This window comes from Lactuca sativa, chromosome 8 (genome assembly GCF_002870075.4).
Source record: "Lactuca sativa cultivar Salinas chromosome 8, Lsat_Salinas_v11, whole genome shotgun sequence".
NCBI lineage: Eukaryota > Viridiplantae > Streptophyta > Magnoliopsida > Asterales > Asteraceae > Lactuca > Lactuca sativa.
Genome location: NC_056630.2, coordinates 60,218,779 through 60,239,915, shown reverse-complemented (window position 1 = coordinate 60,239,915; position 21,137 = coordinate 60,218,779). Strand labels below are relative to the sequence as shown.

At 44.3% G+C, this 21,137-nt stretch overlaps 1 protein-coding gene across 1 annotated transcript; it reads right to left on the bottom strand.

Moving 5' to 3' along the window:
* Positions 1-1,280: 1,280 nt before the first annotated feature.
* LOC111911256 (receptor protein kinase-like protein ZAR1) lies at positions 1,281-4,030 on the bottom strand. Its single transcript, XM_052766077.1, has 2 exons — positions 2,285-4,030; positions 1,281-2,132 (listed from the first exon to the last, which is right to left on the bottom strand). The coding sequence occupies exons 1-2, from the start codon at positions 3,744-3,746 to the stop codon at positions 1,489-1,491; spliced, it is 2,106 nt and encodes a 701-aa protein (XP_052622037.1). The 5' UTR covers positions 3,747-4,030; the 3' UTR covers positions 1,281-1,488.
* Between the last annotated feature and the right edge of the window lie 17,107 nt (positions 4,031-21,137).

Below are 21,137 nucleotides of genomic sequence, written 5' to 3'. Positions count from 1 at the left end.
TTAAGTAATGTTTTATTAAAAGAAATTTTTAGTCTTAAATTTTGGGATGTTACATGTACGCCCTGCGTACACGGCTAACCTTGAATCTTACCAACTTCCGAATGCCATATCTCCTTCATTATAAGTCCGTTTCTGATGATCCTTATATCCACGAAGAGGTAACGAGAAGCTCTACACTTCTATTAACTCATACTTGCCTTAAAACTTCCTGAACGAAACCTAGTTTCCATAAAAGCCCGGACTGACACTTTACAGAAATACCCCATTGGCTCCAAAACACAATCCGAATTCCCGGATCATCCAAATTACACTACCCACACCCAATTTGTTCTAAATGTAATTTCCTCAAAGGCCTCAAGCCTAATGATACCCGATCTTCGAGTCACCACCTCGCATTAGAAAACGATTCTGAACAGAGCGTTACAATGAAGCTCGAGTTCGGCTCGTGAACTATATATATATATATGGCTTGGTAAGGCTTGCAAACTCACTAGTTGAAACTCAACTCTGGCTCATTTAAACGAGCCTTATATTTAGGTTCGAGCTCAGCTTGAGTTTGATTAATTCAATCACAAACCAAGCTTTTAACGGATCGATGATGAATAGCTCGACTCACTGGCACCCATACTCCTCATGATCTGAAGAAGACCAAATAAGTTAAAAAGAAAAAATGAAAATGCTTGATTTTTCTTTTTATTCAAAAAACTAGAAACTTTATAAAAGCCAAACTGATACTAGTCTTTATATATCTCTAACTTTTAAAATCATAAATTTCTAGTATAACATATAACTTATAAAGAAAATAATTTATAAGGTCTTTGACATTATTTTTAAAACAACTTTTGACTTTTAACTTTCAAAAAGTTTAAAAAATCCAAAAAAATATTTAGCAAAATAGAAAAGTTCTATTAAATCAACTTTTTGCCATTAAATTTTTTTTCTTAAAAATCATAAAATCCTACTTTTGTGACTTTTGGATTTTAGCTTTTATAAATCTTTTGACTTTTAATTATTAAAAATCTTAAAAGTTAAACCAAACACATTTTATAAACATTTTTTTTAAAAAGTTCCTGTATAAAAAGTCTTTTTATGAAATGACTTTTAAGTTAATAAACATTTTTTTAGAAAAGGTTCTTGTATAAAAAGTCTTTTTATGAAATGACTTTTAAGTTAATAAAGTAGGTATAAAAAAATTTAATGTTTTAATGAGTGTTACAATCGAAGACAAACAAAAACCATTAGTCAAAAGTAAAATGGAAGCACCATTACCAAGACCAATATGACACAATTACATGTTTTCCAAAATTTACATTAAAAAATTAACATCCAACTGTTTGCATGAAAAAGAACAACAAGCAAAGAAACAAAATAAAATAATACATTCTCCACTTTTCACTTTGGTTACCCTCACCAAATTTACACCATACACCCTTTTACTTTCCAAATATCCAAAACTCACCCAACACTTCCCACCATTCCCATTTCCATTCAATCTTGACCCAATCTATCCAATACCTCAGCAACATGTCTCATCGATGGTCTTCTTTCCGGGTTGCTTTGAGTGCACCCCATTGCAATCTTCAAAACCGCTATAATCTCCTCTTCTTTATCAACATCTTGCCCTAACCCCGGATCCAAAACATCTGAAACCGGCTTTTTTTCTTCAATACACATCTGAATCCAATGAACAAGATCCATCTCCTCCACCCCCACCGCCACCACTGGCGGTTTTCCGGTGATCATCTCCAATAACACAACCCCAAAAGAGTAAACATCCCATTTTTGTGAAGGTTTCACCACCTTGAAAGCTTCGGGTGCTTGATACTGAGTCGCCGGAGTATTAGATGTGGCGGCAGTTGGGGTGGTGTTGGAAGCGACTTCTGACACCACCCGGGTGGATTGGACCGCCGGTGTGCCGCCTCCGGCTATGTTGGCGAGGCGGCTGAGGCCGAAATCAGAGATTTGGGCCTCCATGTTTGAATCGAGTAAAATGTTTGATGGTTTTAGGTCACCATGGACGTATTTTTTGGGACTAAACTCGTGTAAGTAGACTAGACCTTTGGCGGCTCCTCTCATTATCTTTAAACGGGCGGACCATGCAAGCGGCACAAAAGATGGCACCCCGGACTTCCCTGAAAACAACAACAAATTAGACTGCATCAGAACAAGTTGTACTGTGTTTGACATGTATTACACTGTCTGGTACACATGACAAAACAGGTTGTAGATTGTGACCGGAATAGATAACAATAGGACAAATTAATACAAAAGCTATAAAATTTACCATGAATTGCCGTGCCAAGATTGCCATTGGGGATATAATCATAGATAAGCAACTTCTCATCAACCGACCAATAGTAAGCCTTCAAAGTTACGATATTCGGATGTTTGATTTTCCCAATTGCTTCAACTTCCGTTTGAAATTCTTTAAATCTTTGAGAACCACCTTCACCCAATCTTCTCACAGCCAGAGTAACACCATCTTCAAGAACAACTTTATAAACAATCCCAATCCCACTCTTTCCCAAAACAAAAGCCGAAGCCTTTAAAAGCTCATCTAAATCAAACCCTAATTGTGAATCCAATGCGACAAGATCATATTGTTCAACATGCTCGGATAATGTTTCTGATTCGTCTTTTCTAAAACACAAACACTCGTTTCTTCCCTTACCTTTTTTCTCATTCCCATGTTTCTTTCTACCACAAAAACAGATTCTTGAGTAACAATAAGAGAGGATCAAACCAATGAGACAAATACCGATCACATCACTAACGATTATAGCAATCACACCGCTTTTACTCAAACCTTTGCGACCCTTTTCGGGAGATGAATCGGAAGGATTGTTGGAAGGGAGATATGGAAATGAAGAAGGTGAACTTGCGTCGTTTGGAGAACAGAGGTTCTTTAATGGCGGACCACATAAGCCAGTGTTTCCGATGAACGCTGTGGGGCCACGGTTGACGAGAGCTCCGTTTTGAGGAATTGGACCAGTCAGGTTATTGTAAGTGAGATCGATGTAAACTTTTTCAGGAAGATTACCGAGGCTAGATGGGATTGAACCATTGAAGAAATTATGAGATAAATCGACAGTTCCTTGCAAATTAGACAAGTTTCCAAAATCTTTAGGGATCGAACCAGAGAATCGATTGAACGAAAGGTTAAGTTCTTCGAGAAAACCCAAATTGGAACCAAACCCATTTGGGAGAGAACCAGTGAAATTGTTTTGGCTCAGATCAAGACTTCTTAACCTCTTACATTGAATCAATGAAATGGGTATCGACCCATTGAAGAAATTACTTGATAAATCTAGGGTTTGGAGGTAACTAAGTCTGCTGATTTCATCTGGGAGAGACCCAGATAAAGAATTGCCGTATAGAACCAAACTTTGAAGCTTTTCGGCTCTGAAAAGCTCAACAGGCAAACTACCCATGAACTTATTGCTCCTCAAATTAACATGTCTGAGCTCAGAGAGAGATCCAAGAACAGGAGATATGAACCCTAGAAGCTTTTTCTTGGGAATACTAACGGAAATTACTTTTAGTTCCTTGCATGCAATGCCATTCCATGAACAAGGGGTTTCATCGGAATAGTTCCAGTTGTTTAAAGATCCTTCTGGGTCTTGTGTAATCAACTGTTTGAAGGTTAAAAGAGTGTACCCTTCATCGTTTAAAGAAGCCACATGAACTATGAAATGGGAGTTGCATAGAATCAAGAAGATTGAAAGAAGAAAAGCAGGTGACAACATATCAAGAAAACTCCAAAAGAAATATGACCGTTGGAGATTGGGGAATTTTGAGATTTAATTTGGTAAGAACTCTGACCTTTGAAATGAATCGACAAGAAGAGCAGCAAGTATTAAGTTGCAGTGAACAAGAAAAAGCTTGAAGGAACAGTAATGGCGTTTGTAGAAGACTCCAAGAGAGATAAGAGTTTGTGTGTGAAATAGGGTGAGTGAGCATGGACTTGTTGGAGAGGTGGAAAGCATTGAAGAAAGGTAAAGTCAATTTGTTTCAGCCTACAAGACATCGGGAATATAGATTATTAATATAGCTCCATACTTTTCTAGGGGGAATAATTTTTTTATCGAATATAAAATTTCTTTCTATTTTTATAAACTTTTGTGAAAATTATATAATTCGTCCTTGTCCTATGTTGATAGTTATGTATTCATAACCGAAACTAATTTTTTTTTTTTTTTGAAAAACGGCAAATATATAAAAATAAAACCACAACAAGAAGACGTGGCAAAAAGAGTATAAAAGACAACAGAAAAACAGAGGAGTTACAAACAATGAAAATGGCAAATATTCCACACTCTCCAATCTATCTTTTTAAATGAAGTTTTATGTTTGCTCCAGATGAACGATAAAGTCTTTATCCTTTCCACAAACATTGTTGATTTCATGTAAACGTTCTCAAAGATCCGTTTATTTCGCCCAACTCATATGCACCATAACGTACCACATAATATCATATTCAACAAGCTTTGTTTCTTCTTATTACCAGAACATCTTGATATGAAACAAAGCATGTCCTTAACCGAGGAAAACTTCTCACACCCAATTCCACACCAATTAAGTATTAAATCTATAATCTCCTTTGCCATTGGGCAAGAAATCAGAATATGATCACACGTCTCCTCATCATTATTACAAGCTCCGCACATTGTGGTTGGCATGCTGACTCCACGGTGACTAAGAGCCACAGCAGAAGGGATTCGCCCTAACTTAGCTCTCCAAACGAATGCTAGAATCTTGAACGGAGTCGCCTTACCCCAATCAAATGGCCCATCATTAATAATGAATCCAACTAATTCAATTTGTTCTCTTAACTTACACACCATAAAACGACCTTCGACTGTAAATTCTGATTCCCACCTGTCGTAATTCGAATTCCAAGATATAATTTCTTTAATGTCAATGTTTGACCTTTCCAAATACAATCTCGATTTAGTGATATTCTTCCACACCCCTTTGTTTGATTTGTTAGTCAACAGCGACCAATGTCTTCCATCTAGCTTGTGGATACAACGAATTATCCTTGCCCACAAAGCATAATCTTCAGTTTTTAGCCGCCACATCCACTTGGCTAATAGTGAAATATTGAGGGACTTAATGGAACCCAACCCCATACCTCCCACTTTCTTTGGCGAAATAAGCTTATCCCAAGAGACCCAACATATGATTTTTTTATCGTACAACCTTCTCCAAATAAAATTCCTTCTAATTCTTTCTAAGGTGTCGATCACTCCATTAGGAACCACAAAGATGGACATATAAAATGTTGGAAGATTTCCAAGTACAGCTTTTGCAAGAGTTACTCTACCTCCAAAACTTAAGGATCTTGTTTTCCAAGTTGTAAGCTTGGCATGAAATTTATCAATAGTTGGTCTCCAAGCATTCCTCAAATTCATATTTTCACCGACTGCAATTCCTAGATAGGTGAATGGGATTGTCGAAGGTTCGCATCCCAGCGGGGCTGTCCAGTTTGAAGATTTCAATTAAAAATTTAATTTTTCCCTTTCAATTATACAATCTAACTAAACCAATTTTTCACATCCATTAGCAATCTATTCAAACCAAACTTTTATACTCCCTTTGTCCCAATATTATTGTCCACAGACAAAAAACACACAGATTAAGAAAAGCATTAATTACCACTAACTTTATTTAATAAAATGACATTTTTGTTCTTACTTTGCATTTAATGTTCCATTAAATGTTTAGTTGGTTAACTAATAATGAGAGGTATTTTGGTAAAAATGTTATTTATTTTTAAAAGTGGACTATTATTTTGGGACAAACCAAAAAGGAAAGATGGACTATAATTTTGGGACAGATGGAGTATTATTTATAATTGATTTTTATTATATTATACAATATAATGTTATGCCTTTTTCAATCTATAACCGAACTTTTTCTACTATTTTTAAGATTAATTAGAATATATATATATATATATATATATATATATATATATATATATATATATATATATATATATATATATATATATATATATATATATATATATCAGGTCTTTATTTGTAGAGAGTATGTTTGTTTATCATTTTAATAAAGTAAAATAATATTACTTACAAAATAATGTCTATAGTGCAAAAAAGTTATAAGAAATAAATAAAACAAAAGAAAATGAAATTGGCAACGAAGGTTTGGTTAAGCAACCCAACGGTGGTTTTTAAAGGATTTTTTATTTTTATTTTTAATTTAGATGTCTTAACCAATCAAGCATTTGGTTGTCAATGGAGATGGTCTTAAAACCGTCTCTATTGGTTTATTTTGTTTCACATTGATCCTTAATTGGTCGACGTTATCTTATTATATTTTTACTGTTAAATGGATATGAAAATATATTTTTATCCTTTATTATATATCATGCTTTTATTTTTAGATTATATATATTTTATTAGTTAATGGGCCCATACATTAGGGTGTATAGAATTTAATCTAATCCAATATGATATCCAATCAGAATTGGATTGTATCGGTTTTAAAATTTCAAATTTCAAATAAATTGGAATGGTTATTAAATTACCCTAAAAATCAAATAGATAACTGAATTGAACGGTACCAATCTAATATTCATTTAATTAGATATCCAATAAATATCCAATTACAATCTAATATTATTATGCAATTGATATGTAACGTCCCAAAAATATAAGCCAAAAATTTCATTCTTTTTTAAAACATATACTAGGTAAAACATTAGAAATAAAACGTTCAACGATTATAACGTTTAATAAAAGATATCGCATATCTGGAAAACATTTTCATAAAACATAATAAATGTCAGAGTACAAATCTCCATGAAGATCTCATAGTGCGGAATACGAGGCATGTGTGTGATGGGCTGCTACCGCGCCAGCTCCTTCCCCTTCGAAGAAGAGGTACCTGAAACCAAAACTGAAAACTGTAAGCACGAAGCTTAGTGAGTTCCACCATAATACCTCATACCATACAAACATACAATGAACAGCTAGGAGATACAGGCCTCGCCCACACTCATGAAGATAAGGGCCTCGCCCACACTCCGCTATCTGGGAGATACAGGCCTCGCCCACACTCAACTGCTAAACCATAATATACAAGCATCGCACAGACAACGAGTATAGACAATTCTATCATACTGGCATATATCATAATCAACTCAACCAAGAGATACGGGCTCGGCCCACACTCCAATACTAACATCTTGTCTATACGGGTAAGCCTTGGTGCCTTAGACCCGTTACTACTGGAAGGAAACTCACCTCAAAGAGTAGTTACTGAAGGTCTGACTCCTAGACGTCTGGCTGCTGCACCGGTAATCCTCCGGCTACAAACCCATAAACATAGATTAGCCACTTATAAATACCCTTAGGTCAATTGACTGGCCCATCCCTGGTCCAAGGTCAACTCTTGGTCAAAGTCAACTTCCAGTTTACTGGACTCGCCGAGTCGTGGCACAGACTCGCCGAGTCCTTCTCCTACTAACCCGGTCATACTCGCCAAGTCCCTCTTTCCACTCACTGAGTCACCCTTGACTCACTACTCGGGACTATGGAACCGACTCGTGGTTCGACTTGCCGAGTCCAAGAGCAACTCGCTGAGTTCCACGAGCAGATCTCCTACTCGCTTCCAATCCTCACCAGAACATCCGCAAGAGGATTTGGGGTTTTAGGACTACGTTACACTGTTAACCCCGCGTGCAGATACGAAGGGTTGGACCCTCAACACTTAAATCCCCTCTTACTCAGTGAAAGTTCATATGACTCGCCGAGTTTGAAGAACAACTCGACGAGTTCCATGCAATCTTCATAGGACTCGCCGAGTTGCTCTTCTAACTCGCCGAGTCTAAGACCATCTTCATAGAACTCGCCGAGTTCCACTTTGAGACTCGCCGAGTCCCTACGACCCACTTCCCATATAGACCAAAACTGAGACATGCAACGCTTCTAACCCATAGATCTATGCTCCTAGGGCATGCTTATCACGTAAAGTTGCAAACTTTATGTGCATGCATGGCCCTATGAGCTCAAGAAGGCAAATCCAAGCTCTTTAAGGGTTCATACACTCAATAGGGACCTCAATAACCCCAACCACAGAGACTTTATACTTCTAGGATGTCTATAAGGTCCCAATCTGAAGTCCTTTCAGAACTTAAAGCATAGATACATGGAATTAAAGTTTTAGGGCTTAAAACCACTAATTTGGGACAAAAAGGGGATCCAACGAACTAATGATCAAGGTAAGAGATTTTTTACCTGAATGGAAGCTTCTCACAGTGTAGATCCCGGATCTACCTCCCCTCCTTTCACACTTCAACCTCCTCTTCCTTTCTCTAAGCTCCAATCCTTCACCACAAGGCCAAAATCACTCTTAAGAACAATATGGGGGCTAGGGTTTCTCTCTACAGCTCTCTGGAAGTGTTAGGGACTAAAGAGGCCAAGTTAGAGCGTTTAAATAGGGTGCAAACGCCCGGGTTAGGGTTTTTGTCCAAACAGGGTCTACTCGCCGAGTCTGGGGACCGACTCGCCGAGTACAAAGTTCAAACCTCGCGCCTTATCCCGCTCTTACTCGGCGAGTTGGTCCTTCAACTCGCCGAGTCCAAGGCAAAAATGCATAAAATTAAAATATTAATCACAAGAAGTACGTACCAGGAACCAGGTGCTACAAATCTCCCCCACTTATTTCAGACTTCGTCCTCGAAGTCTGCTGCTCGATCCTGAAATAGCTCAGGGTAATGCTCCATCATCTCCTCCACCGGCTCCCAAGTCCACTCCGATCCCTTTCGGTGCTGCCATTGCACCTTCACGAGTTCCACCCTCTTGTTCCTTAGATCCTTCGACTTCCTGTCGAGGATCGCCACAGGCCACACGATGTAATTCAGACTGTCATCGACCTGAATATCTTCCAAAGGCACCACTGCCGAGTCATCTACCAAACACTTCCGCAATTGAGAGACGTGGAAAGTGCTGTGGATCTGGCTGAGTTCGGCTGGCAGATCCAACCTATACGCCACCTTGCCCACCCGGGCTACAACCCTGAATGGCCCAATGAACATTGGGCCCAACTTGCCTCGCTTCCTGAATCGGATGACGCCTTTCCACGGTGACACCTTCAGGAGAACCATATCCCCGACTTCGAACTCTAAGTCTGAACGGCGCTTGTCGGCATAACTTTTCTGCCGACTCTGGGCAGTCTGGAGCCTACTCCAGACCTGCTGGATCTTCTCTGTCGTCTGGAGCACCACTTCGGTGCTTCCCATGACTCTCTGTCCAACCTCTCCCCAACGTATCGGGGTCCTGCACCTCCTTCCATACAACATCTCGAAGGGAGGACAATCGATGCTTGCATGATAGCTATTATTATATGAGAACTCCGCCAACGGGAGGTAGGTATCCCAACTACCTCCGAAATCCAGAACACATGCCCGCAACATATCCTCCAACGTTTGGATGGTCCGCTCGCTCTGACCATCCGTCTGCGGGTGAAAAGCGGTGCTGAAATGCAGACGAGTACCCAACTCGTCATGGAACTTCTTCCAAAACCTGGAAGTAAATCGAACATCACTGTCTGAAATCACTGATACGGGCACCCCGTGCCGCACCACTACCTCCCTAATATACATGTCGGCCAACTTCTCGGCCGAGATGCTCTCCTGAATTGGGATAAAATGGGCGCTCTTGGTCAACCAGTCCACGATGACCCATATAGAATCCACTCCCCGCGCGGTCCTGGGTAGCTTCGTAATAAAGTCCATCGTAATATCTTCCCATTTCTACAACGGGATATCCAACGACTGCATCTTGTTGTGCGGTCTCTGATGCTCGGCCTTGACCTTCCTGCAGGTCAAGCACCGCTCGATGTACCAAGCCACATCCCGCTTCGTGCAGGGCCACCAATAGTCCAGACGAAGATTCATATACATCTTCGTCGCCCCGGGATGAATGGAGAATCGAGATTTGTGCGCCTCCTCCATCAAGACATGGCGCACGCATCCGAGGTACGGCACCCACACCCTGCGGTGTAATGACAATAATCCCCTGCTATCATAATCGAAGGAGGAAACCTGACCCACTATGCGCTCACTCTTCCGATGTTCCTCCTTCATGGCCTCCTGCTGGGCCTCCCGAATCCACTCCAAAAGCGGGGTCACCACTGTCATCCGCATGCAAATATCCCTGATCGGCGCCGCCTTGCGGCTAAGCGCATCGGCCACCACATTGGCCTTCCCCGGGTGGTAAAGGATCTCACAATTATAATCCTTCACCACATCAACCACCGACGCTGCCTCATGTTCAAATTCGGCTGATCCATGAGGTACCTCAAACTCTTGTGGTCCGTGTAAATGGTACATCGAACCCCATAGAGGTATTGTCGCCAAATCTTGAGGGCAAAGACCACCGCCCCCAACTTTAAATCGTGCGTCGGGTAGTTCGCCTCGTGAGGCTTCAGCTGCCTCGAAGCATAGGCAATGACATGACCTCTCTGCATCAGCATCACGCCCAACCCCGAAATGGACGCGTCACAATATACCACAAAATCCTTTACGCCCTCTGGTAGGGCTAAGATTGGCGCCTCGCATAATCTCTGTCTCAGAACCTCAAATGTTGCCTGCTGCTCAGGCCCCCATCGAAAGACCACGACTTTCTTAGTCAACCGCGTCAAGGGTACGACTATCTTGGAGAAGTCCTGAATGAATCTCCGATAGTAGCCCGCTAATCCCAGGAAACTCTGAATCTCAGATGGAGACTTCAGAACCTCCCATCTCATCACGGCCTCCACCTTGGCCGGGTCTACTGAAATCTCGTTCTGGTTGACGAGGTGCCCAAGAAACTGCACCTCGCGCAACCAAAACTCACATTTGGAGAACTTGGTGTACAAGCTCTCCCTCCTCAAGGTCTCCAAAACCTCTCTCAGATGCTCCTCGTGCTCCTCCTGCGTCTTGGAATAAACCAAGATGTCATCAATGAAAACTATCACAGACCAATCCAGGATCGGTCAACATACGCGGTTCATGAGGTCCATGAACACGGCAGGAGCATTGGTGAGCCTGAACGGCATCACCACGAACTCATAATGGCCGTAACGCGTCCGAAACGCGGTCTTCTGTACATCCACCTCTATGACCCTCATCTGATGATAACTTGAACGCAAATCGATCTTGGAGAACCAAGATGCTCCCTGCAATTGATCAAAGAGGTCATCAATCCTCGGGAGTGGGTAACGGTTCTTCACTGTTACCTTATTCAGCTCCCGATAATCAATATACATCCGATACGACCCGTACTTCTTCTTCACAAATAGGATCGGGGCTCCCCAGGGTGAACTGCTCGGTCGAATAAATCCCTTGTCTAGCAGCTCCTGCAGTTGCGTAGACAACTCCTGCATCTCGGGAGGAGCCAACCGATAGGGCGCCTTGGCTATCGGAGTCGCACCAGGAACTAGGTCGATCCTGAACTCTACCTGACGCTCCGGAGGTATTCCAGGAAACTCCTCCGGGAACACATCAGCGTAGTCTCGCACCACTGGAACCTCGCTCACCGTCGCCTTACCCGCCTCCTGGGTATCCATAACGTACGCGACATATCCCGCGCAACTCTACTGAAGGTAACGCCTAGCCCTTGTTGCTGAACATACTGTGGGTCCATGTTGTGGCCTCTCGCCGTGGATCACCAACTTTCCCCCACTCGGGGTCCTGATCCGCACCAGCTGTTGTGCGCAATCTATCACCGCCCTATCAGGCCTCAACCAATCCATGCCTATAATCACCTTGTTCCCACTCAACGGAATGGGAACCAAATCCACCAAGTAGCGCTCCTCAAACAACCTTAGAACACAATCCCTGAACACTGCTGACGCTCGTACTGATCGATCATCGGCAATCTCCACCTCTAAAGGGCAATCCAACATGCCCGAAGACTCAGTAAACCTCTTGCTAAGCGCAAGGGAAACAAATGACCGGGTGGCACCCGAGTCAAACAATACCTGGATAGGAATACCGTTCACATGGAACGATCCTAATGCATATATACAGAGCACATATCAATATCATAACATCATAAAAAAAAGATAAAGGGAAAGAATCATACTCGTCACCACATTAGTTGCGGCGCGTGCCTCCCCTGTCGTCAGCTGAAACGCCCGACTCCTTAGCACTGGAGCCTCTGCCTTGCCCTGCCGGCCATCTGTAATCCGCAGGGTAGCTGGAGTCGGCGCCTTAACCGGCGCTGATGTTGTCAACTGGGGGCAATTGGCCCTCTTGTGGCCCCTCTGGTTGCAGTGCAAACACAACAACTCAGATGTCTGAACAACCGAGACAGGAGCAGTACAATCCCTGCTAAAGTGCCCCGTCTTGCCGCACTTGTAGCAGCCTGATGATCCCAACCTACATGCTCCCTCATGCGACCTGCCGCATTTCCCGCAGCGGCCCGACCCTCCTTGGACTTTCGGCCTCCTATATGATCCTTTGGGCTTCTTCCCTGAAGCCCTCACCACCTGCCCCGCCTCTGCCTTTCTCTTCCGAATGTGCTCTCAATCAATCTCCCTTTCCCTCGCCATGACAATCAAGGACTCCAGGGTAGGGCAAGCTGAAAAGCTAACATGCTCCAGGATGTCAACCCGTAGCATGTCATGATAGCGGTTCCTCCTCATATCCTCATCTCCCGCATACTGGGGCACCAGCAATGCCCTCTCCCGGAACTTGGCGGTGATCTCCGCCACAGTCTCCGTCGTCTGTCGCATATCCAAGAACTCTCTGGCCAGCTGTTGAAGCTCGACAGCCGGCGCAAACTCTGCCCTGAACCTGGTCGTGAAGTCCGACCAAGTCATAGCCTCGACAGCCGAGGCTCCCAACGAGTCGCCCACGGACTCCCACCAATCCCTCGCTCGATCTCGTAAAAACCCTGCTGTGAACCTCACCTTCGACCCCCCAGGGCAGAAGCTAATCATCTGTGCAGACTCAATGTCTGCAATCCATCATCTGGCAGCTATGGGGTCCTTTGCCTCGTGAAAATCCGGCGCACCACTGCCCCGGAAGTCCTTAAAGGACAGTGTGCGAGATCCTGACTGGCCAGATGCCATGTCGCTCCTGAACGCCCTGAGGCGGTCCTCCATCAGCTCAACTATCCCTTCCTTGATCGACCCGAAAATGATGGGAGTCGACTCAAGGATGCCTCTGGTGATCTCTGACGCGATGAACTCGTGTAGCCTCTCGTCTACTGGCTCGGAACCTGATCCCGAACCCGACCCCTCTCCGAAATTGCCACCATCAGGCCTCTGGCATAGTACCACCATTCTGCAATACACACAGACAACCATTAGTGATACTGATACCCCTAAGGAATCACATCTATTTCAAGTTCCCTGGTCTTGCCTCAGCCTTCCTTAGTTCGGGTACGGATCCTCTGCTTTCAGTAGTACGGGCCCATACTACCTTCCATATCTATCCGTACATTCTCCAAGGACTGCCTTGACTCCACTAGGTCCCTTTTACTACCGCTGATCACTGCTATACTCATCCTAGACTTATCCTAGGAGACCTCTGACTCCACCCAACCCAGTCCTCAGCTGCTGAAGGCTTCTTGTAATGCCACTTAGCCATTACCTGAATACGATCACATGCAACGAGGCTCGGATAATCCTTCGAGTAAGGGACTCATCCCTACCACGGTTAGGACTCAAACAAGAGCTACGCAATAGGTTCGAGTCCAACACTCTGAGATTATTCAACCCTGGTCACCTGCGACTTTAACGTATTCACCTAACAACTAACTCCCATTACTCAAGGCCCTCATATCACAAAGTAACAGCATTCGGACAAAAGGGAAACAATCTCAAGCAACTCTATCCTCATAACAGGAACTATACTAGCATACGATGTTAAGCTCATACTATCAGGCATAACCTAGTTAGGCTATCCTACTGTTGTCTACTCAATTCTAGCATGCGGTTTTCATACACTGAGGCACATAGAGCAGGCACATAAGGCATCACTCCTAGATCCTTAGTCATATTCTAGCATGCAGTTCTACTGAAACTGATAAACATAACATAGGCTTGTATGGGTACTTTAGGGAATACTTACTTGAGCTCAGCCGGTCGCGCACATCACACACTTTGTTCCTTCTTAAAACCATTTACTTAGCTTTTAGAAAACATTTTCTTCTTTAAAATCTTTTAATCCCTCGATTTGAGTTCAGACACCCCCGAACGTGTGTCCGAATCCCTCAAACCAGGGCTCTGATACCAACTTGTAACGTCCCAAAAATACGAGCCAAAAATTTCATTTTTTTTAAAACATATACTAGGTAAAACATTAGAAATAAAACGTTCACCGATCATAACATTTAATAAAAGATATCGCATGTCTGGAAAATATTTTCATAAAACATAATAAATGTCAGAGTACAAATCCCCAGGAAGATCTCATAGTGCGGAAAACTGTAAGCACGAAGCTTAGTGAGTTCCCCCATAATACCTCATACCATACAAACATAAAATGAACAGCTAGGAGATACGGGCCTCGTCCACACTCATGAAGATACGGGCCTCGCCTACACTCCGCTAGCTGGGAGATACTGGCCTCGCCCACACTCCGCTATCTGGGAGATACAGGCCTCGCCCACACTCAGCTGCTAAACCATAATATACAAGTATCACACAGACAACGAGTATAGACAATTCTATCATACTGGCATATATCATAATCAACTCAACCAAGAGATACGGGCTCGACCCACACTCCAATACTAACATCTTGTCGATACGGGCAGGCCTTGGTGCCTTAGACCCGTTACTACTGGAAGGAAACTCACCTCGAAGAGTAGCTACTGAAGGTCTGACTCCTAGACGTCTGGCTGCTGCACCGGTAATCCTCCGGCTACAAACCCATAAACATAGATTAGCCACTTATAAATACCCTTAGGTCAATTGACTGGCCCATCCCTGGTCCAAGGTCAACTCTTGGTCAAAGTCAACTTCCAGTTTACTGGACTCGCCGAGTCGTGGCACAGACTCGCCGAGTCCTTCTCCTACTAACCCGGTTATACTCGCCAAGTCCCTCTTTCCACTCACCGAGTCACCCTTGACTCACTACTCGGGACTATGGAACCGACTCGTGGTCCGACTTGCCGAGTCCAAGAGCAACTCGCCGAGTTCCACGAGCAGATCTCCTACTCGCTTCCAATTCTCACCAGAACATCCGCAAGAGGATTTGGGGTTTTGGGACTACGTTACACTGTTAACTCCGCGTGCAGATACGAAGGGTTGGACCTTCAACACTTAAATCCCCTCTTACTCAGTGAAAGTTCATATGACTCGCCGAGTTTGAAGAACAACTCGACGAGTTCCAGGCAATCTTCATAGGACTCGCCGAGTTGCTCTTCCAACTCGCCGAGTCTAAGACCATCTTCATAGAACTCGCTGAGTCCCTACGACCCACTTCCCATATAAACCAAAACTGAGACATGCAACGCTTCTAACCCATAGATCTATGCTCCTAGGGCATGCTTATCACGTAAAGTTGCAAACTTTACGTGCATGCATGGCCCTATGAGCTCAAGAAGGCAAATCCAAGCTCTTTAAGGGGTCATACACTCAGTAGGGACCTCAATAACCCCAACCACAAAGACTTTATACTTCTAGGATGTCCATAAGGTCCCAATCTAAAGTCCTTTTAGAACTTAAAGCATAAATACATGGAATTAAAGTTTTAGGGATTTAAACAACTAATTTGGGACAAAAAGGGGATCCAACGAACTAATGATCAAGGTAAGAACTTTTCTACCTGAATGGAAGCTTCTCACAGTGTAGATCCCGGAACTACCTCCCCTCCTTGCACACTTCAACCTCCTCTTCCTTTCTCTAAGCTCCAATCCTTCTCCACAAGGCCAAGGGAAAGGGGGATAGATCTGGAGCACATTCGAAAGAGGAAGGCTGAGGAGGGGCATGTTATGGGGGCTTCGGGGAAGAAGCCGAAGAGATCAGATGCAGGGCCAAAAGGCCAACAGAGGCGGGGCCGCTGCAGGAAATGCGGCAAGATGCACGAGGGAGTGTGCAAGTTGGGATCGTCAGGCTGCTACAAGTGCGGCAAGTTGGGGCACTTCAGCAGGGATTGTACCGCCCCTGCACCTGTGATTCAGACATCGGAGTTGCTGTGTTTTCACTGCAACCAGAGGGGCCACAAGAAGGCCAATTTCCCCCAGTTGACAGCATCAGCGCCGGTTAAGGCGCCGGCTCCAGCTACCCTGCGGATTACAGATGGCCGGCAGGGCAAGGCAGAGGCTCCAGTGGTGAGGAACCGGGCGTTACAGCTGACGACAGAGGAGGCACGTGTCGCACCCGATGTGGTGACTGGTATGATTCTTTCCCTCTACTTTATTTTTGTGATGTTATGATATTGATGTGTGCTCTGTGTATATGCATTAGGATCATTCCATGTGAACGGTATTCCTGTTCAGGTGTTGTTTGACTCGGGTGCCACCCGATCATTTGTTTCCCTTGCGCTTAGCAAGAGGTTTACTGAGTCTTCGGGCATGTTGGACTGCCCTTTAGAGGTAGAGATTGCCGATGATTGATCGGTACGAGCATCAGCAGTGTTCAGGGATTGTGTTCTGAGGTTATTTGAGGAGCGTTATTTGGTGGATTTGGTTCCCATCCCGTTTCGGGGGAACAAGGTGATTATAGGCATGGATTGGTTGAGCCCTAATGGGGTGGTGATAGATTGCGTGCAACAGATGGTACAAGTCAGGACCCCAGGAGGGGGAGAATTGGTGATTCACGGCGAGAGGCCACAACGTGGACCTGCAGTATGTTCAGCAGCGAGAGCTAGGCGCTACCTTCAACAAGGTTGCGCGGGATATGTCGCGTATGTTATGGATACCCGAAAGACGGGTAAAGCGACGGTGAGCGAGGTTCCAGTGGTGTGAGACTACACTGATGTGTTCCCGGAGGAGCTTCCTGGAATACCTCTGAAGCGACAGGTGGAGTTCAAGATTGACCTCGTCCCTGGTGCGGCTCCGATAGCCAAGGCACCGTATTGGTTGGCTCCTCCTGAGATGCAGGAGTTGTCTATGCAGCTGCAGGAGCTGTTGGACAAGGGATTCATTAGACCAAGCAGTTCACCCTGGGGAGCCTCAATCCTGTTTGTGAAAAAGAAGGACGGGTCGCATCGGATGTGTATAGATTACCGGGAGCTGAATAAGGTAACGGTGAAGAACCGTTACCCACTCCCGAGGATTGATGACCTCTTTGATCAGCTGCAGGGAGCATCTTGGTTCTCCAAGATCGATTTGCGTTCAGGTTATCATCAGATGAGGGTTAGAGAAGAGGATGTGCAGAAGACCGCGTTTCGGACGCGCTATGGCCATTATGAGTTCGTGGTGATGCCGTTCGGGCTCACCAATGCTCCTGCCGCGTTCATGGACCTCATGAACCGCGTGTGTAGACTGATGTTGGATCGGTCTGTGATAGTTTTCATTGATGACATCTTGGTTTATTCCAAGACACAGGAGGAACATGAGGAGCATCTGATAGAGGTTTTGGAGACCTTGAGGAGGGAGAGCTTGTACGCCAAGTTCTCCAAATGTGAGTTTTGGTTGCGCGAGGTGCAGTTTCTTGGGTACCTCGTCAACCAGAACGGGATTTCAGTAGACCCGGCCAAGGTGGAGGCCGTGATGAGGTGGGAGGTTCCGAAGTCTCCATCCGAGATTCGGAGTTTCCTAGGATTGGCAGGTTACTATCGCAGATTCATTCGATATTTCTCCAAGATAGTCGTACCCCTAACACGGTTGACTAGGAAAGGCGTGGTCTTTCGATGGGGGCCTGAGCAGCAGGCAGCGTTCGAGATTCTGAGACAGAGATTGTGTGAGGCGCCGATCTTAGCCCTGCCCGAGGGCGTAGAGGATTTTATGGTATACTGTGATGCGTCGATCTCAGGTTTGGGCGCAGTATTGATGCAGAGGGGGCATGTCATTGCTTATGCTTCAAGGCAGTTGAAGCCACACGAGGCGAACTACCCGACACATGATTTGGAGTTGGGGGCGGTGATTTTCGCCCTCAAGATTTGGCGGCATTACCTCTACGACGTTCGATGTACCATTTACACGGACCACAAGAGTTTGAGGTACCTCATGGATCAGCCGAATCTGAACATAAGGAAGCGTCGGTGGTTGGACGTGGTGAAGGATTATGATTGCGAGATCCTTTACCACCCGGGGAAGGCCAATGTGGTGGCCGATGCGCTTAGCCGCAAGGCGGCGCCGATCAGGGATATTTGCATGAGGATGACTGTGGTGACTCCCTTGTTGGAGCAGATTCGGGAGGCTCAACAGGAGGCTATGAAGGAGGAACATCGGAAGAGTGAACGAATAGTGGGACAAGTCACTTCCTTCGATTATGATAGCAGGATATATTTACACTACACCGAACGGTGTGGGTGCCGTATCATGGAGGCATGCACTAGATCTTGATGGAGGAGGCGCACAAATCCCGATTCTCTATTCATCCAGGGGCGACGAAGATGTATAGGGATCTTCGTCTAGACTATTGGTGGCCCTGCATGAAGCGGGATGTGGCGTGGTACGTCGAGCGGTGTTTGACCTGCAGGAAGGTCAAGATCGAGCATCAGAGACCGCACGGAAAGATGCAGCCGTTGGACATCCCGTTGTAGAAATGTGAGGATATTACGATGGATTTTATCACAAAGCTTCCCCGGACGGCGCGAGGAGTGGATTCGATTTGGGTCATCGTGGATCGATTGACCAAGAGCGCCCATTTTATTCCGATTCAGGAAAGTATCTCGGCCGAAAAGTTGGCCGATATCTACATCAGGGAGATAGTGGCACGGCACGGGGTGCTAGTGTCAGTGATATCAGATCGAGATGTGCGGTTCACTTCTAGGTTTTGGAAGAAGTTTCATGAGGAGTTGGGCACTCGTCTGCACTATAGCACCGCCTTTCACCCACAGACGGATGGTCAGAGTGAGCGGACCATCCAGACTTTGGAGGATATGTTGCGGGCATGCGTGGTAGACTTCGGTGGTAGCTGGGATACCTATTTTCCCTTGGCTGAGTTCTCGTACAACAACAGCTACCACGCGAGTATTAACCGTCCTCCATTCGAGATGTTGTACTGTCGGAGGTGCAGGACCCCGATATGTTGGGGTGAGGTTGGCCAGAGGGTCATGGGGAGCACCGAGGTGGTGCTCAAGATGACCGAGAGAATCCAGCAGATTTGGATCAGGCTTCAGACTACGCAGAGTCGGCAGAAAAGTTATGCCGACAAGCGTCGATCAGACCTGGAGTTCCAGGTCGGGGATATGGTTCTCCTGAAAGTGTCGCCTTGGAAAGACGTCATCCGATTCAGGAAGCGGGGCAAGTTGGGCCCGAGATATATTGGACCGTTCAGGGTTATAGCCTGGGTGGGCAAGGTGGCATATAGGCTGGATCTGCTAGCCGAGCTCAGCCAGATCCACAACACCTTCCATGTCTCCTAGCTGTGGAAGTGTCTCGTGGATGATTCAGCGGTGGTGCCGTTAGAGGATATATAGGTTGATGACAGCCTGAACTACATTGAGGTAGTAGTAGGGGGTGAAATAGTCACCAGAGCCGGTCGAGAGGACCGAAGGGGAGACCAGCACCCAAATATGCTAGTCAGTATCCGGTCAAGAGGACCGAAGGGGAGGCAAGCTCCCAGATATACTGGTCAGTATCCGGTCGAGAGGACCGAAGGGGAGGACAGCTCCCATATGTACTAGACAGTATCCGGTCGAGAGGACCGAAGGGGTAGGTCGGGCACCCATATATGCCTGACAATATATGTATGTTATGTGATTGTATGGTATGTGGTATGTTGGGGGAACTCACTAAGCTTCGTGCTTACAGTTTTCAGTTTTGGTTTCAGGTACCTCTTCTTCGAAGGGGAAGGGGCTGGCGCGGTAGCGGTACATCACACACATGCTTTGTATTCCGCATTATGATATCACCTGGGGATTTGTACTTTGACACTTTTATGTTTTATAAAAATGTTTTGCAGACATACAATATCTTTTATGAAATGATATGATCGTTTAACGTTTTAGTCCTAATGCTTTGCTAAGTACATGTTTTAAAAATGAAATTTTTGGCTCGTATTTTTGGGATGTTACATAATCTAAGCATAGCATGGTTATCTAATACTTTATTACACATTCAACTTATCAATTTTATCACCTAACCCTATGATTTGGTCAATCTCTAGTCCTAAGAGTTTATCGTCATAAACAAAGTAAGATGCAAGTCAATATAATCCAATTGGTCTTCTAAATTATATTAAACACAATTATAGGAAATAAAAATTGAAACATTATTATATAAGGTAAATGATCAATCATACATAATAAATAAACAAACTTTATACATCCATCAAACAAATCGAACCATATTATCTGGGATCATCTACATCTAAGCGGAAGTAAAAGGGTTTGAGCCCATAACCGTAACTAGAAAACAAAAAAAAACCATTGAAGTATTTCTAAACATCATATCTAAACAAACTGAATGAATACACATCGTTTCCACGCTTCAATCTTCAAAATAATGCTTCAATCACGTAATCGACCGAAAAGAGTTATGGACGACTTGTATCTTCTTACCAAATGTTTCCCTTGGTTTCACGCCGAATTAGGGTTGAGAAATCGCAAAATTATAGTCTTACCATGTCGGGGCGCGACCCTTTTAATGCCATGTCACGAAGGCTAATCCGTGTTGGAGTCGGTTTTGAATTCTTTAAACGTCGTTATCTCATTTTGGATCTAGCGGGGAGCGGCACACTTCTTCATTATTTCTATCCTTTTTCATTTTTCAGTCTTTATGAGTTGCAGATCAAGTCCAGTTTCTTCCTTTTCTCCAAGCCACAAATGTACCTATAGTTATCTAATTCAAAGCATTTTTAAGTATATTTTATTTTAATTATATCGTTTAAACTCTAAATATTTAGATAATTACACCAAAAATATATGACTAAATAGGGAAATATCACACCCCTGAACTTTTGTGGCGACCACTGGTGCATGTATGTCTACATAACATACGTTTGAATAAAATTTCAATTGAGTGAAGCCTATTTTGGTTGGTATTTGCACACCTGTGTGT

Excerpts from the sequence above, each read along its gene's own strand:
- LOC111911256 (XM_052766077.1), bottom strand. The coding sequence starts at position 3,746 with ATGTTGTCACCTGCTTTTCTTCTTTCAATCTTCTTGATTCTATGCAAC. Across the intron at positions 2,133-2,284 it reads TCTTGGCACGGCAATTCATG|GGAAGTCCGGGGTGCCATCT; the intron begins GTAAATTTTATA and ends TGTTGTTTTCAG.